This window comes from Channa argus, chromosome 4 (genome assembly GCF_033026475.1).
Source record: "Channa argus isolate prfri chromosome 4, Channa argus male v1.0, whole genome shotgun sequence".
Taxonomy (NCBI): Eukaryota; Metazoa; Chordata; class Actinopteri; order Anabantiformes; family Channidae; genus Channa; species Channa argus.
In genome coordinates, this window is record NC_090200.1 from 22,847,934 (window position 1) to 22,867,132 (window position 19,199).

At 40.5% G+C, this 19,199-nt stretch overlaps 1 protein-coding gene across 1 annotated transcript in view; it reads right to left on the reverse strand.

The window, feature by feature from the left end:
• Positions 1 to 7,117, reverse strand: part of cdh13 (cadherin 13, H-cadherin (heart)) — a 307,186-nt gene extending 300,069 nt beyond the window's left edge. Inside the window, exon 1 of the mRNA XM_067502517.1 lies at positions 6,851 to 7,117. Coding sequence (XP_067358618.1) covers positions 6,851 to 6,895 — 45 coding nt within the window. The 5' untranslated portion in view covers positions 6,896 to 7,117. The remainder of the gene's footprint in view (positions 1 to 6,850) is intronic.
• Between the last annotated feature and the right edge of the window lie 12,082 nt (positions 7,118 to 19,199).

Below are 19,199 nucleotides of genomic sequence, written 5' to 3' on the forward strand. Positions count from 1 at the left end.
TTCTTGTAAAAGTCAAGAAGACCTTCTCAGCTATCAGTTCCGTTTAACAGCAGAGGGGGACTCTTCAAAGACGCTCCAACATGGAGTGAAGCAAAAAATAAAAAAATAAAAAAGCCCAGAGTCATAGTGAGAATGAAAAAGTAGGGTTGATGTCTTCAAACAATCGAATAAGTAACATGCTCTGAAAGAAAAGTGGCACATCTGAGAAGCCATTTCCACTGGAGCTTTAAAACCAATGTTAAAGTCAAGGTGATGATACATCTTGTATGATTATCCAGCTCTAAGACCATAAGTAGGATAACAGGCTTCTTTGATATTAGCAACTGAGGAGCCACCATGTTTATCATCTGCAGAAACATAGAATTGGACATGCTTTTTTAACTCTGACCTTGAGGGCAGCTCTGCTTCAGCTTAAAACTGATATGTTATAAGCTGTAACAAACTGTAACAAGTATCAACACAGAATTAATATGGGAAGGGATTTATCAAACACAGCAGATTGGGAGGCGAGAAATTAGAAGCTGTGTTACAATGCACTGGTCAGCAGAAATACTTGACCGTCTGTGCATGCATGTGTGCATGTGTGTGTGTGTGTGTGTGTGTGTGTGTGAAGCAAATGCAGGCAAAACAAAACTGATTATTAATTATCATGATGCAAGTTTCTGGCACCTAGTTTTCTATTCTTTTATTCATCTTTGCAGACTGACTTGTACATTATAGTACTGTGTACAACATGTAGACCCAGTATCAGTAGAGTACAGTGGAGTTCAAAAATTTTCCATGTTGAATTACCACTTTAATCTCATTTTAAACAAGAAAGAGCTCTATGTTAGTGTGCTGGAGGTAGACTAATCCATAACGAATAGTGCTATATAAGCAAACTGCAGGCCATGCATCACATACTCTCAGTTGGCTATTCAGATACGTTTTTAGACCTCGTTAAACTGTAAAGTTGCCACCCTGACCACACAATCCACATTGAGGACCTCAGAGAAAGCCAACTGCAGAAAAAAAGTACTCTTTTAGGTGTATAAATGTGTGTGCAAAGCCTAATTGGGGGTAGGCCAGGTTGAAACCAAGTGGTGTGTTCCCGCCCTGAGGTACTTATTACGGCACAGTGGTAACTGTTTTGAATTTTCCTCCCCGGTGCTCCATTTAGTCTGATAAGAGCAAGTAAATATGAGGGCAGTGAAAACTTGCATATGCAGATAGAACACTAAGTCTGCGTGACTCTGATTTCTATCTACCTCAGTATAACTTCTGACTTACCAATTTAGCTATCTGGTGGCTGGGGATGCACTGCTTAGGCAGGACACATTGATCTGCAGAAATGCCGCGAGGGATTAACTCACCTATCAATACGCTCATGAAAAATACATCAAATGCAGCTGGCAAAAATCTCCATCACAAGCTTTTAACCCTGTGGCTACATTTAACAATGCATTCAGCATTGAAATGCCTATTCATTGACCTACGCTACAGTACGTGGCTCTTACTGTATTAATGACACAGTAATCCACATCACGTCTCTCACCATAATAAGATAAGTATGAATCACATCAACAATTGAGCGCTGCTCACTGAAAGGCTAATGCAACATCTCCTGCTACTATCATCAGCAAAACTACTCGTATGGAAAAAACAGGCCCCTTCAGTACCAGGCCTTTTACATCAATGCTCCCACTGTGGCGGATGGCGGATTCACACACACATACACACACACACACTTTGTGGCAATAGAGTGGAGTCATCGCAGTGTCACTGAAAAAAGAAACTTGTGCCTTCTGCCAAACATAGACTCAACTTGTGAGTGTGTGTGTGTGAGAGAGAGAGCGAGAGAGAGAAGGGACGAGGACATATCTGGATGTTTGTGAGTGTGGAAAGGAGACAGACAAACAGAGTGGGTGAACAGCTCATGAATATCTGTAATGTGTTACAGAGAGTGTCTGTGAGAGCGGATGGTGGAGGAGGAGGAGGCACGAGTAAAGGATTGACAGCGAGTGAAGGGGTGTAAACCTTTCTTCCTCACACACACACACACACACACACACACTTAAAATTTTGTATGTGGTCGTCAGAGGATTGCTTTTTTGAGGGAAAGGGATCCACAGCAGCTTTTGTTTCCCCCTGTTATCTCTGCCTGGGTATCTATATGGCTATTGTCTGTCTGCCACCCATTTTATCTGTGTGCTTGTTTATCTGCTTGTCTGACCACAAAATTGACAATAGGTGAACAAACTGAGATGAAAGTGTGATCAAGTAGAGGGGACAGCATTGCATTGTACTGCTGTTGCCTACACACACATGGATCACTGATGTCTTGTGTGTGTTTGTCTCTGCTGCACTTTCTCAACCCACTAAAAGTCATCACTACTTACAAATAAGCCATTAATCCACTCTCCCAGAACACAGGGTTTTTCTCTTTTTTTTCCCATTTGGCACATTTCATGATTTCACCACGCAATGTCCATTGGCGTTTTGCATAATTAGGCCACTTATATCAAATGCAGGCAGATTCTAATGGACTGCTAAGGGGACATATTTACTTTAATTACCAATCTCACTCTCTATCTCTCATCCTCCCTCGCTCCGTCCTTCTCTCATCCACTCTCTGCCTCAGGAGAGTGCGGTGGCGACGTCAAGGGAAAGGAGATTGAAGAAATCTGTTTCCCTCAAAGGTCACACCCTCCCGAAGCAGAGTTAAGATAACGTTTGACCTTATGATCCATTGCAGCGCAATGCTGCTCAGGCACAGTCACAGGGGAACACATAGATTTAAAAAAAAAACTGTCCCATTAAAGGAAAAAAGTGCACAGGTGTACAAGTGAGTGTGCGGTCTATTTGTGTGTGTGCTGGTCAGGTTTGCAGTTGTGCAGTTGTGCATGCATGTTGGGTTTCATTTACAGGAAGCTTTTAGAGTTAGATGTTTTCTGTCAATAACAGCTGACTCAAAAAAAACCCTCTAAAGAGCACTCTAGGGCCACATGACCACGAGCTTTCACACAGGAACCAGCGCAGATAAGTAGAATGTGAAAGAGAGTGAAACCTCAAAGCCCCCGTAGTAGAAAGCCTATTTGCCCGCCGATTGTTAGAACGACAGTAACACCAGGGTACATTTAGACAGCAAAGTCTAGATTGGTGTTGGGTTGCTTTCACTTGAGCCATTTCATGCTCTTTTTATTCGGAGTGTTTGTGAGTGTGTCCCTGTGTGGCTGCTGTAAATTGCAAACTTCTCTGCAATTTTTCTAAACTCGAACCCTTTATTCTGCCAGCACAACTATGGGAGTTTAAAACACCAGACAGCACTGTGGGAGGTGATGAGGGCGGAATGAGCAAGAGCGCAAAGGAAATGTGGGGAAGGGTGAAGAGGAAAGACAGGGGAACAGAAGACAGAACGAAAGAAATCATCCTGCCTTAATGACTGGCACTCCTCATTAGTGTCATCATTAGCCATTGTAACATGTCAGACTGTTGCTCCTTTAACCAGGCTCCTTTATAAGAAGCCCATCAGTGAAACAGAACTTAGTAACAAAGAGACTGAAATGTCTGAAAAGGGGCAAGGCAAGAGGTTAGCTAAGGGTCTGCTTTGAAAAGATGATTCATTGTGACCAATGATGGACATCACACAGCTCCAACTGCACTGTTCTTAAAGAGGAACCCATCAAAAAAGCAGTATCCTTGAAACCTGTTGGTATAAATAATAGGAAATGACTCAACCTAGAAATAATAATGATTATAAGAGTATGAAGCTGTGTCAATCACACCTGTTGCGGCACTTCTGTATAATAAACGAAGCTGACATGCCAGACACGGAATCAATGAACTGCCTCAGGGATCGAGCAAGGGTGCGACAGAACAAAAGTCGGAGCAAAGGAGAAGGCTGTGCATTGGTTTGTGTATGTACTGTATGTGTCATTGCGAAGGCCAGCCCTCTGTATAAGTAAAAGGACACCATGGCAACTCTCAGTCTTCAGCGCCGCACTTTAAACGTCTTTCTCAGAGAGCATGACCTCCCTCCACACGGTGTTTTCTCTCCGTGCCAGCAGCAGCTTAAACAGGTCTGTTGGTCACTGAACCCATAAACATCCATGGCAGCAAATCCTCCCGCAGACACGCCCAGGTGCCAGCCCAGAATTTTAACTGTTCAGTACATCTGTCATCCTCTACAAATGGGAGACAGAAACAGTGCGGCAAAGACAGCGTTGAGAATTTTGAGGAAATAATTGAGGGATTAAAGCAAGCAAATCACATAATTAAGGTAAAAGACTAGTTTCACCAGGTGGGGAGGATGTGAGATGCCATGAAAGCTGAAGAAGGAGAAAAGACAAATATAGAATAAAGACAAAGAGAGAGGACCGGGAATGAAAGTGGGAAAGGAAGAAAGAAGAAGGAAGAAAAAAAATCCTTGCACCTGCAGCTCCCAGCTGTGCTGTGCTTATTCTGAATCATCGCTCCACCCAGAGAGACTGCTTAGCGTTTCATTTAGAAAACTGGGATTTATTGCCAAGGTGGAGGCTGCTACTGGTGTGTGCGTGTGTATGTGTGTGTGTGTGTGTGTTCCTATAAGTGGGTGTGTGAGGAAGTTGGCAGGTTGGCGGGTGGTGGGAGGAAGGTAGGTGTGGACGGCAGCATATTGTGGAGAGGAACTTGGCTCCCTACCTGAGCATCTATAAATAAGTGCACCTCATTCGATCCCTCACACTGCACCGTAACATGCAGAGATTGAACTTTCCTGTGATTCAGAGAGAGGGGGGAAGACAGATTTACAAGTTCTGTGTGAATGACAAGTCGGGTACAGTAGAAAGAGAGTGTGTTCACATGTTGCATACAAATCCTCATACACTCCGTGTGTGTTTCCAAACAAGCTGGAAAGCTGAGAGGAAAACACTGACATACAGTACGGTGGTGCTTCACATTAATGTGTGTTTAATTCACTTCCCGCACTCATTTGCATCAAAATATTTACAGTACAGCTAAGGCTTGTGGTGGGAGAGCCAAAGGATAGAGATTCCCCTGGAGGAACTGGGTCTGCCTGTAAATCACCAAGCCTGAAGCACAGGCCAGAGGACAGACAGGACCATATATCTAACCTGTTAGCTTTGAGTGTTTGAATCAGTGTGTGTCTTTGAGCGAACAGTGAAAGTACAGGTTATATAAAAAGTTGATGACATTTTCTCACTCTCTCTATTGGTATAAGTGAATGAATCCAGTCAATGAAACACCTCCTCACATTTGTAGTAACACAAATCTGTATGTGTGAGGTGCGGTATGGTGTGTGTGTGTGTGTGTGTGTGTGTGTGTGTGTGTGCGTGTGTGTGTGTGTGTGTGTTGTCTGTGAGCGAGCAAGGCAGGGCAGATCCCATTCAATAAAAGAGGGAGTTAAATAATTTCTTTGCAGGCGCCATTAGCCTGCATCATGACTGCCTCAGATCAGAAGATCGAACTATAAAATGGAAATGAACAGATGGCTTATATCCAATTAAAACTGAATAATACGCTGCAGAAAATGTGCAGTAAACCTACACGGGTCAGACAAGAAGCACCGGATGAGCTGCGCTGTCTGCTGCCTCTCCGGAGGAGACAGAGAGAGAAGAGAGAAGAAAGAGAAGCAGCACAACAACACAGAGTTTCCCAAATGAGCTGTTTGCCTGCCATGCTTCAGGGCTCTCCCTTAGTCGCTGAGTTTAGAAATAGTCTCAGGTCGTTTTAAAATTAGCTGCCGCTTTAACTCCTACAGTGTGCCAACAGGAGTGTCACTCTCATTAACATAATGGTGAACACTTTAAGTGTAATTTGCATGGCTCTTCATGCTGGGAATAGATGTCTTTCTGTCTGAATGAAGAGGTCAGAGGTCAAGGCGGATTTCTGGATTCTTCTGTGCTTAAGAGGACCTCAGCAGGACACACAGTGCAGTTATTCATGCTAAAAAAGGATAAACTTGTTAAGAGATGTCACCAAAAACATATAATTGAGCCAGCTTGGCTTTCACCATTTAAATAGCCTTCTAAAGACTTGACTGACAGAAACAGCTGTTCAGAGTTACCTCTCTCTCTCCCCATATTAAAGTCAGATCAAACGGGCGAGTGGCTCTATCACAGTGGGAATTAAGGCTTTATTAAATATCCCAAGAGAGTCCACCGCGACTACGGAGAGCAATAGACTGAGGAAAATACCCTGAGAGACGACACAAATAACACAGCAGAGTTGGTCCTGCGCCTCTCTTTCTGCCCCTCTTTCCCTCTCTCCTCTCCTCCTTTCGCCTGTGCTCCCACACACACGCACACACACACACACACACGCACGCACGCACACAAGCACAAAGAAACGCTCAAGTTGGTGGCTGAGAGGAATATAGATGCGAATGGAGACAAGAGCCGGAGCCGTGATTTGCACATAGACATAATCCACCCTGCACTCTCTTTCTCTCCCAGCCCCTCTCCTCCATCCTCTGGTTTTTTCTCTCCCCTTTCTGTCTTCCTGTCTCTCTCTCCTCGACAAAATGTGAAAGCCATTCCTAAAGTGACCGAGCGCTGCAGACTGCCAGACCCCGACACCCTCTGCCCTAAACTCTGGACCATGAATGTCAGCCATGCGCGCAAAGGGACTAAACGGCGACAAACTTGCATTGGCACGTAAGTGAACGCAGTGCGCGCTGTGTGCAGACTCGGGACAAACTTAACAAGGCTTCTATTTTGCGCCACAAAAAATACGAGCAGCCCGAGCGAGATCAGACGGATGACCAAAGAGAGCCGGATTGCTCCCCATCTCAGGGAAATTGTCCCCAAATGCCACGATCTCTCTCTCTCTCTCTCACACACACACACGCACACACAGGTTTCTCCTGTCTTACCTGGTGGAGGAGGAAAGCCAAGAGGATGCGGACTCCAATCTCCATGGTCGGTTCAATTTCTCTCGGTGTCACACGGAAAGAGATTCAAGACAGGGTGATAGAGGCTGGGTCAGCTCTGCTCATAATTCCACTGTCCAAGCGCCGGAGAGAAAGGAAAGCCTTTCGCCGTGAACCGCCAGCTGCCAACTTCCACAAAATACAACTGCAGTCTGATCAGCAAAGCATTGGATAGTGAAGCCGAGACCACGACCAATAGATTTATGAGGAGGACAGTGAGGGGAGGGGGTGGAGGAGGTGAGACGAGAGGGAGAGGGGAATGATGGCAGGGGTGAGGAGGGGGTGCGTCTCTAGCTAAGTGAAGGGTCAGAATCCCTAATTTGTGTTGTGGCCACATTTAAACACCCAGTTCATTTCGGGACTTCTTCATGATCGAGTGCAGCGGCAGGTTTCGAGGATTCATTAACACCAAACGTCGACTGTGATGTGCCATTTTTTTTCTCAGCAGGATGCTTTATAGTCCTTATATCAGCATCTGTAATCCGTCCCGCTTTAATGCTGATTTATAGTTTTTATCATCCTATTTTCAATGCAAGTAGTGAGGGCGCCCGGGAAGCCTCCGGTAAACACACCCCGCGTGTGAGCGCACACAACAACGGCGATGCCTGCGGGGCCGCCCCGGAGAAAGAAACTTCAGTACTGATAAGCTACATTTAAGTATTGTGTAATACTACAATACAACTAGTCGATGCCTCCGTGATGCTCTAGACTATGTCTAGCTTTAATATTCTAATAATAGCTCTAATTTAATATTCATAGCGTTTATTTTCATTATGAGCTCTTGTTTTCCTTCCTCAGGGCTAGAAAGCCAACTGTCAACTTGTGAGGGGAAGATTATTGGGTTTTTATCAGAAGAAACATTATGTATTAAGCCTAAGAACATTAGGAGCATTTCTTCATCTTCTTCTGTTCCTCCTCCTCCTCCTCTTCTGTGACAGTGTCTTTAGAAAAGTTTACTGCAGGTCAAAATTTCTGTATTTCTGCAAGGTCTCACCTTAAATGAGATTACTGAAAAGAATCAACCTGACAGAAATTACAGTGTGTCCCAAAGATAAGAATGCATCTTAGTAATGTCTGCTGGGGTATGTGTGTGTGTGTGTGTGTGTGTGTGTGTGTGTGTGTGTGTGTGTGTGTGTGTGTGTGTGTGTGTGTGTGTGTGGTTGTTTGGGGGGGACAGTGAACAGAATGGTAAAACTGTAACTTATAATCAAAGTAGCAGATGCCCAGATATCCTGACATTTAGAATGAACCAAACTCCATCAACAATCAATCCTGTAATGCAAAAAAATGTTTTTCTTTCATCAAACACAGAATGTCTCCCAAATGCCAATTTCATAAAAAGCTTTCTACTACAAGTTTTTAATGCAGCTCCAAAAGAGTTTTATTTTATTATAATTACTTTTTTAAATTTGAAGTCACAATAGAACTGTTTTACAGTCAATGAATCATCATAAGTAAACTGGACTTCATGCATGTGCTGTATACCAAGAGGACACTTGAGTCTTCTTTTATTTCCTCAGTATGAGACGGAGACTCATACATGTCTATATAGAGCGCAACTGGTGACAAATCTTGCTCCCTTTAATGTTCAGTGCTGTGCTTAACTATTTCTATTTGTTCCATATTTTTGAAAATAAGTGAATTTTACATTTCGTTTGTCAACCAATCTAAAAAAAGAGAGTAAAATCAACAGTGTACTGATACAGACAAGTAGCACTGAGTAGTTTAATCGTCTGTGGCAGAGAGCTCCACTGTTGTTAAAAAAACTATAAAAAAAATACATCAATGGGACACACTGTTGCACTGGGTGACATGTTCCTTCATCACCATGAAAATGGCCACTGTAGTTTCTTTTGAATTGATCCCTCTTACATAATTGTCATTCAAACACCAAATCTGCAGCTGGAACTAGCCACCAACAAGTGCACTATTTCCATATTTGTGTTTGTCTCCAGATGTTGGAGGAATTTTTCAGTGCTTTTTGAAAATAAAATCTATATATTACATGTATGTTAGTGATGAGTTGTAAAGGATATACATTGGGGTTAGGTGAGTCTTGAATACCACGAGTGTCAGGCATTAACACATTGCTAGTTTTTGGTGTTTTTGTGACATTTAATAATATTAAGAAAAAAAATAGAAGTTTGAAACCAGCAAGTCCCCAGTGCAGGTATCCTTCAGCAGCAGTCATGCTGTTCTGTAACTCACTGTGACCTCTGAATTTCCTGTTGGAAATAATCAATGAGTTACCATATAATTATTAAAGTGGAGAATGGCTGTTTTTAATTCCACCCTCTGGCTGATTAAAGTCCTGATAGCACACGACATAACACTTTGCAGATTTCCTTTAGCCGTTTTTATCATTTCATCAAGTCTGATAGGACCCACCATGGCTAAAATACTTGGACTGTTTAGCAGTTACATAAATCAATAATGCAGCATGTACAGTATGAAAACTACCTTTACTCACATGAGCTCCAAAAAAGCCGCTACAAAACATTTGAGCTGTGGAAATGACAGGACTTTTTCCAGGATTTTATTCAGACTCTTTTTCCTTTGACATTATTACAGTAAATACAAAAAAAGGGAGATCCGTTGTGAATGAAGCTCAAGGTTTAGACATCAGCGTAATCCAGAGACCATAGAGCGTCACTCAATGAACAGCAAACTTTTTTCTCATTCTGGGCCCAAAGGTCAGATGTCTATAAAAGTAGCACATCCGTCTTTCTTAGGGGGCAGAGCTGACAAGGAGCACACTTAATCTCCATGCAAAGTACCCTTAACCTCCAGCACAGTGACAGATCATAGAGAGTGAAACAGACGGATGAGTTTGGAAGAGCAAAGGAGCTGTGAGATAATGGAAACATCCAGAGGTTTCCTCTGTCTGTCTCCCTTCTTATTTTGTCTTTATCTCTGTCTCTCTCAAATCTAAACACATTCATAATAGTGTATATAGTACAGTGACAGATTTCTGCGAATATTCATCTCGAGTAAGGGGAAAGAAAAAAAAGGCTGGATCACACAAAAGTCAGGTGGTGGTCTCTGTATCTTTGAGCACAAGGAAAGCAGTCAGAGTCTACTCTTTCGTTCCTCAATGGATGTGAAAAATGAGGGGAAGAATTGTTGTGACGCCTGAGGAATTGCTTTTCCTAGACAATTCTTCTGCCATATTCATTTATCAGTAAAGTAAAGGCATTGGGATCATTTTACCACTGACTGCCTGGTTCAAAGCACACAAGTTCAGCTCTGAAGGAACCAATGCACTGAGCTTAGAAAGGCAGATGGATGAAACAATGCGTTAAAATAACATGGATGAAGAATGAAATGTCAAAACAGTGTGGAATACATGCTGCCAGTATCTCTGAAGCATCCCTAGATGTTTCCGATTTTTTGGGAATCATAGGGAGAAAGTCATGTTCAGTTTGTGCGCCATGGCTGAGTGGAATCAACAAATCATGACAGAAACGTCTGTTCGGTGGCACAGGAAGAGAGAAGCTGGCTCAGTCAATCTGACAGCTTTTAGGCTCAACTTCATTAGTCCAAAATGCTGACGACTCAGTCTTGTAAACTCAAAAACATAGGGAATGTTGATTGCAAGGTTTAAACAGATTTTCCTCTAAAACATGGTTGATTGTTAATGCTCTTCTTTTGTTTGAACTGAGTTTTTGAATTGTCAATTTAACCTACCTCACCTTGATCAATGTAGCTCCGGTCCTTCTCAGATAGTTAAGTCACCTGTATGCATTTTGGGAAATGGACTCAAGGAAGGAAAACACTTAAGCAATACTTTAATATAAAAGCCATCAGTCTCTCCTTGAACATTTGGGAGAGGCTAAGCAAACACATAAAAATGAAGTTTTATATTTATCAAAAGTTTAGATGTTCAGTGGGACTAAAATCTTTCACTTGTTAAATGAGCCAAACAGCAGAAGTTGTGCTGAATGTAAAAATGGGTCTTTCAGCTGCTGACAACTTCTCATTGTGACTGTTATTTTTAAATTTTTTTGTGCTGTGGCAATAATGCCTAAAAACATTTGGTCACAAGGTATCAAGCAATAAATAAAACAAATAGGTGGAAAATTACTTGCATGGTTATAAAGCAATGTTACATCAGGACTGGACTGTAAACTGAACTTTGTCATTTTCTTCGTTTGATACTTCAGAAAACATTTCAAAATAAGTTGCAACATAAGATGCTTAAACAAGAGGTACATTTACATACAAAGTATGTGATTCACATTAACATAAGATAATTTTCCAATTTAATCATGTTGTGTCATATACAGACAGTAAGACCAACAAAGTGGTGTCCTCCAGTCTGCAACCTTTAGCTTATTTTGTCTCATGAACCCTTATAACTGTGCAAAAATGAATAGAAACTATTGCTGAACTGAGTTTTTTTTCATGTCTGGTATCCAACTACTTGAGCACCTGGTTGACTGGTGAACTACTGATAACACTAGCTTTTGTGGTAACATTAGGTAAAACCCCCTCAGTCATGGGTTTTGAAAGCACTTTACTTTGTAAAAAAAGCTCTATGTTAAAAACAAGTAATCGCTCAGACCAAACCAGGACTTCACTCTGTCATTAAAACACAGAATTAGCAAATTGAAAACTGTAGTACTCTTTGTAAATTTACCATTCAGAAATCTACAAAACACAAATGTTTGAGGCCTCTAAACATTTAATGTACAATAACTGCCATTTGTGTATTATATAATATCCCATCCATACGATATGTGGACTGTTTACTGTTCCTACCACAGTCTTTACACAATGCACATCCTCTCTGGTCCTGGAACCTTGAACTGTACCACAATATAACCATGTATACATGTTTCCATTTATTCAGATTCATTAGGCTAATCATCTGTAACAACAACATGAACACACAGGGGACACGGGGAAGCAATTAGCTCTCTTTATCTGATTTAAGCTACAAAGCCGGCTCTCCCTCTCTCACCCTGTTTCTCACTGTGTGTGTGTGTATGCATGTGTCTGCAAATGAAGTAGGGAATCAAAATGGTTTTCTCCACTTTTTAGTATGATGATGAGCACATAGGGCTCTGGGTATGCAGTTATTTCCAAGAGCGAAACAGCTCTCAGGCACTTCCAGCGTAAGAGCAGTAAAACAGATGTGGTTCAGCACAAGCCACTTGTTGTACAGCTTTATCTTTCACGCGCCCTGAGAAATATTGCCACTAGGTGGGGTAAAAGTGTTTCTACCTGAGTGACTAATCTTTCATCTGGAACATCTGAACAACAACTTTGACTAAAAGGCAGAAATAAAGACAGAGAGAGAGACTTACATCTGTGTTCGCTAAGAAACAAAGTCATGATCCTACCTGAATATTTCTTGTGTGAGTACAAAACAAGCTCTGTTAAGGTGCAGCAAACACCCTGCAGTGGCTAGAGTGTTATCCCCAAACCCGTCGTTATTGTTCACTGGAGGAAAGCGTCCTCTTCTTTAGGAAACAACCTCTACAAGTGGAAGCCACAGTGAAGAGCCCCAGGCCCGAGCTCTGGTCTCTCTCCAGAGACCCACACCAGGAGCCTCTGTTTTCCCTGTAGATCAGCCGCAGATGTGAGAACATTGCATAACTGCATGTACAAATGTTGCCTCTTTTTTTCGTTCTCTCTCTACCTACACACGCAACAGACGTGACCAGCGGAGGGAGTCGAGGCCCTGTTCTCTCACGAGAACATGGCCTGGATGCCACACAACATTTCTTTTGGAATGTGGAAAACAGGAATTGAAACTTCAAGCATTGAACCATAAGCAACATAAACCAAGCAAACCAAGGAATCCAATGCAAGACCGTAACATCTGGGAACAGAGCTGAAAACGATGAAATATTCATTACTGTGTTGTTACAAACTTTTGTGAGACGGTCACACTACAGATCCAGTTCTAGGTGAAAATAAACACAAACCTGGTTTAGTGATCTTTACCATTATCTAATTTTAATCCAACATCCAGAGCAGACGACAACCCATAATTAGACTGCTTGGCAAACACCAGCCCACTAGAAATACTTTTGTGTACTTTTGGTCCAAGGTTGTATTTCATAGTCTCCCTAGGCTTTTTTGTTCCTGGTTGTAATCTTTTCGAAAACACTGTATACATACAATAAATCCTGCACAATGTTCCGTTTCAGAACTGCCCCTGTTCACAAAGTGAGGCTGATATGGAAATCATTTTTCAAGTTAAACAAACCCTGTTTCCCAGAAATTGCATTTATACTGCTCCTAATTTGCTACCCTGCCCCATGTTTAAAATCTTATATGAAACCACATCTGCAAAACAATGGTTGCTTATCGTTACTCCTTTTACACTGTTACATTGTATTTGTGTTGGTATTTGAACATTGTAACTGTATTACAAAATTACTGAAAGTTTTTTCAAGGTTCAATAAAGAACAAGGTCTTAGGTAAATAATAAATTAGAAAAGAAATGCCATCACCTCTATGAAGCTATACTTAGACACAGAAATTGTTTGAGCTAAATGCAAATGTCAGTATTTTAAGTAACTTGTAATCAAAGTTATTACAATCCATCCTGTGTTCAGCACGAATTTCTATACATAGGTGTTAAGACATTTAACTTAGATCCCTCATGTTAACATCATGTTGATATAGAATTCCCTGTGTCGTCCACTTTGTATGGCTACTATTAAGCCCTAACCACCTGCCTGTTATTTCTGTGCACTAAAAGAAATTCTTGACAATTTGTTTGTAATTTATTGCAATTCGGCTAAAAAAAAACATTCGTTTCTGTGAGACAGAGTTGCACTGGCCTGCACAGAGCCCTAACCTTAGGAGATATTTGAACTTAAACTATGAGCCAGACCTCATGGCTCAGCATCACTGGCCGACTTCACTAATACACTTGTGAGGCTATTATCCAGAAGAGGCTGTTATCTCTGTTGTACCGTTTTGGGATTGAGATATTCATAAATTCTGCATGGGTGTAATAATTAAGTATTCACATGCGCCTGTCCACGAATGCAGCTGGATATGTACTGCATCTAATTTAAAAGACGTTTAGATTACATTTTCCCCAGCAGATGAATCAGATGTTAGTTGACATCCAAAATGAATATTCATTTAACTGATGAGGACTGATTGAAGAAATATTCACCTTTCTGTAGACTGTAAGTAATTTCTGATACTGCGTGTAATAAGCAAACTATGTTGCCCACACAAAAATCCTTCATAAAGGCTGGTATTTTTTAACAGTATGAGGGGAAATATGTGTCGAGTTGCTCTGAGTGTGTTCTACTGCAAAGAAAAAAAGCAACATTTTCACAGTGGGATAAAGGTTATCTGGCTTGACCAGACCACTTATAGTCTCCAGAATGACACTTCTGTACAACATTATAAACAGTGAAAGACCAAGCTGTTGCTAATTGTTGTCTCCAGGGTGTAGCAGCTGAGCCAATAGTGGGTACATGAAACTAAAGGAGCATCTATGGCTTGTAAACAAATCTCTCTTTGCTGGAGAACATTGTGTTCACCTAAATAAATTTTACTTTTATATTTCTCACACCACGTCCCAAAATAAAGCTACCCCGAGCGCTTTACTGAAGATGTTTACAGCCATCGATCGTGCTGGCCTGGGGAGCTGGAGCAGATGGTAAGTAGCCAGCGAGTGACTGAGCATGGCCTCGTTGCAATAAACTACCGTTATGGTCCGGAATGAATTAGGTTTACAATCATAAAGCATTCTGAATGGGGGGGATAAATCAAGGCGTCTCGGGATGATTAGACATCCATTCATAAAATCTTTTTCTTGTGCACTTTTGCATGCATGGCTTCAACTCTTGTTGCTTGTTTCATGTTATTATAACTCACTGCCACAAACATCGGACTCCACAATTTCAACACGCCAATTAGATGATTTTTAAAATTAATTTTAGGTATCGAAATAAAGACTAGTGCTGCAGTCACAGCAAAACAAAAAATCTGTTTTCTGCACCTGTATGTTGTCAAAGTGATATTTATTTCCATTTTTATTGTGAAGTTTATTGCAGTTATTCCATTATTCAAACACTGTCACTAAACAATATCCCAGCGTTGAAGGGCACAGCTTATAAAAAAGTAGTTTTGATGCCTCCTGTATTGCAGGGATCATACATATTTGTGTGTGTGTGTGTGTGTGTGTGTGTGTGTGTGTTTGTGTGTGTGTGTGTGTGTATGCAGTATATATTGCTATATTGCTATATTTACATTTGCAGAACAAACCAAAGATGTAAAACAATTACGTTATCTTCTTATTGCGATAACATCTTTATACTTTCCAAGTGTGAATTTTTTTCTGGATAAACTCTACAGCAGAATAACAATAAAACATTGTCATTTAATTTCTGAGATTTTCTTAAAAGAAAAGCTGAAATACTACTAACAGATACAGTATTATGGAACAATAGTTAAAGTGTGTGAACATACAGTAGCAGTTTGAAAGTTTGGTCATTTTCTGTCTCTATCTGCCAAGTCACAAACTCTCCTGTCATGTTCCACCCAAAGGACCATTGACCTTGAACGTTAACCTCCCCTCAGTTCAACCAACACACTCAGTTGCACCTGCTACCTGTTCTAAAATGCTTCTGCCAGTAAATAGACCCATCCGTTCCCACCAATGGTTCATGTGATTGTCAACTGACACTTTCTAGCCACAGCACTCACGTGTTTTTTTTTTTTGTTTGTTTTATTTTCTGCCATTACCTGTATTAGACAGTGTAACTGGGCTGTGTCCCTATAGATACTAACAATAGGACAGGCATGCACACTTCATACAGTGATTGACAGAATTTGGTAAATAGGACAAGGTGAAACTTTTTCTTAAGCAGCCATTTTAAATGTTTAATTAGTTGTATCAATTTTTCTCCATTAATTGCTAATATAAAAAGTATTTTTATCCTTCAAAAGATCAGATTTTGACATGTCAATAGGTCCCCTAACCTAAACATCTTTATACGTTGTTTGTTTCTCTTCTGTCATGTGACCCACAGAAGCATTTGTTGAAAGACGACCTCAATATGTGCAGGCTTCTGTTGAAACCCCTTTGACTCCAGGCACCAAAATGTCACCTACCATGTTTTACAATGGCACCAAAATGGTGTCTAAAATGTTTTTTTTGGTCCCAAACACTCAAAAGTGCTGGAATACACTGTGCAAACATAGCAGATTGGTTGGGTTTAGGCACAAAGACTGGTTTCACACTGCTCTCCAGTCCACAGTGAAAAAGTCCACCACTTTGTCTGTACATCCAACAAACATGTCACTTCATGCTTCACTATAGCTGCCAGCCGTTGCCTTTAACTAAATAGTTTATTTTGATGGTTTTCTGCTGTAATTTACAGGATGACAGCTTTTAATGTACTGACTGATTGACTGAGACCTTTGTTAATAAATGTGTTAATGGTTGTGGCACTCAGCACTTAAGCTATTAACAATATTATAAAAATTCTACCAACATTACTTAGATTCTAAAAGGAAAGAAAAAGAAGAAAAGAAGAAAAAGTCGACCCCTGGTTTTCCAAAGTTAACTATATTCTTACCACCGGTTATGAAACACTACTAGCTTCATTCAGCAAATAATCTGACACTGTGGTCTTTTTCATGTTAGCATCAGGGTTTGTCTGCCCACTTATCATCCAGGTTTGTGCCATAAGCCCTGTTTTGTTGATTGTTGTTTTGTGTAAATGACTTAAATAATAAGCCATAACATTGCATCTCTAGCCAACACATTCACAATAGGATATTTATGTAAAAGATGAATGTTTTAGATCAGCATGCCATAATTTATTGTAGGCCTGTCTTCTTTTGGTACTGAACAAGATATTTTGTTTTGCCCTGGCTACATTTCCATGAAATCTGTTATGGATATTTATGATGCCCAGCAGATTATTTCTAATGGATTTGGCAACCTCCTGACCTTCAATCTAGTGGCACAGCCTGCTCAAAAGCTACCATTTCTTATTATCTATTTGAACCAGAAATATATGGTTCTGAGAAGACAAATCTTGTTTTGCTGTAACCCTGTCACAGACAGAGCTTCGGTATTGACCAAATGTGTAATATGTGTGTTTTGTGTGCAGCCTATAAAGCTCTGGGAGTTGATGTCCCAATTTCTGAGTCAAAAAACAATACCACCATTTTGGCAGAAATATTGACATTTCAGCAAATAAACTTCATGGCACTGTTGTGATAACTTCAGCGAAAGGATGGGTGGATGAGGAGTTGCCTTTCAAAATTTATTTCTAACGGGATCCTGTGGTTAACACTTGTAAATCAAATATATTTTTAAAACTACATATAAAATTACAGACTAATTAGCTATAGAATGTTTGCACACCAGTTACATACACTTCTTTTTGCTCAGGCTAATAATAGTTATAATTAAATGACAATGGAATTAGGTGTGTGCAGTTTTGTGTTCCAAGCCTGTGCCTGTCATGTATTACTTAAAGTACATTCCAGTCGCAGAAATAACTTGCTGATAACCTGTAACTTCCTCGATTTATAAAACCTTTTGCTCTGTAACTCCAGTGAGAGGTACTGTAACTAACTTAGCTCAAGCTGTGGCTACCAGTCTATAAGGCTGCCTATTCAACTGTTTCAGTTGAAAAGAGCCCCATGGGCATTGTAAGAGTCAGAAATATTTAATCCAGTGAGATTTGCAAGACAGTGTTCAATGTATTTAGAATTAAACTGCACAATGAACTCTTATGACTTCCATACAAGCACCGCTCATTTAAATATATTCTAGCACCGTCTAGGTCTGGCAAAATTACCATAAGGCCTCAAGGATCCTTAGACTATTAGTCATTCAGGAAGTGAAAAGGGTCCTGAACTTTTTCAGGACTCTCATTAAGAAACATCTTCCAGAATAATTTCTACTGTGAGGAATGCACTAGCCTTTATTTGAAGAGTAATGTGTTTGCCTGTGTGATGATCTGCTTCAAAATTTTTTCACACTGCAGAAAAAGGGGGAATACAACTAAACATATATTTACCGCTACATAAATGTCCTCACTCACATATTCTGCATGTAAAAATGAAAATCACATTTCTCAGTTGGCTGTTTATTATTTACAGTCAGTTGGTTTGGTGTATGAATGCATCAACAGTGCTTTTAAAAGGATGAAGATCTTTTGTTTGTCTTTTGTCCAAATAGTTAGTGTACTGAGCTGTTTCGTTCACAGTTGACTCACGCGTATTTGTTAAGTAATCTTAAATAAATGGAGGCATCTCCAGTGCTCAAAGTGAGCCAGGACTTCTATATTTCACTCTTTGGCAAACAGTGACTTTATATTGCAAACCTACACTTCTTTGAGCCGTCTTCATATGCCAATGAAAATAACACCAATACTCTAAGGCTTGGCTACTATTTTTAGTGTTGCCTATAAATTACTAGGAGCAATCATTTTGGGGACAGAACCTTTATGTCCTTTGCATTGCATTTGACTGGCTATCAGTCCTTACTTAATACAAATTCACCCTTGTGCTAAGAGGCAATCTAGACCATTCAACTCCACAGGGACCACTCTCACGGAGCTGTGAGTGATTCACTGACAAGATCTGACATAAAGAGTGACTTCATATGTTAGAAGAAACATAGAAAAAGGAAAGAACCTGAACAAAAAATGTGCAGGTTTAGCTTATGGACTACCAACCAAATTCAAAATTCAAGATCTGCTATCAAATAATTGACAGACATTTTAAAACAGTGAAAACACCGATGTTCATTTATATTCATAAGCTGTCAGAGGGAGGTTTGCATTAGTAAAGTTTGTAAACATGGCACTAAAACTGTCAGATAGTTTTAGTTCTGATCAGCAGGAAACTAGAATTCAAACTGTGCAAAGTTATGAAGTTTTTAAACAAATTAATTCTGCAGTTACACAGTTTTTTGATAGCAGCTGCAGCTGCAGAGAGGAGCTGGGCAGAAGGTCAGAGATCTGAAGATGTTCCCAAAGTGGTACAGGGCAGATGTTGGGTATATGGAAAGTCAAAAAACAGCTACTTTATATGACATGCACGCACACAGTAGGGACTCAAAAGCAAAAAACTCCATAGGGGGATAAAATAGTTCAAATTAACACAAGTTTAATCGAAAATGGAAACTGATATAGTTAAGGAGAAGGATGTCTCATAGGGACAATAACGAGAGAACAATCCAAAAATAAAAATCTAAGGTAACTATTAAAAGTCAAGATGATCATGGAAGACATCCTGATCTTATCCAACTCACATCAGTGCTATATTTATAGTCTTGTACTTCATGGTA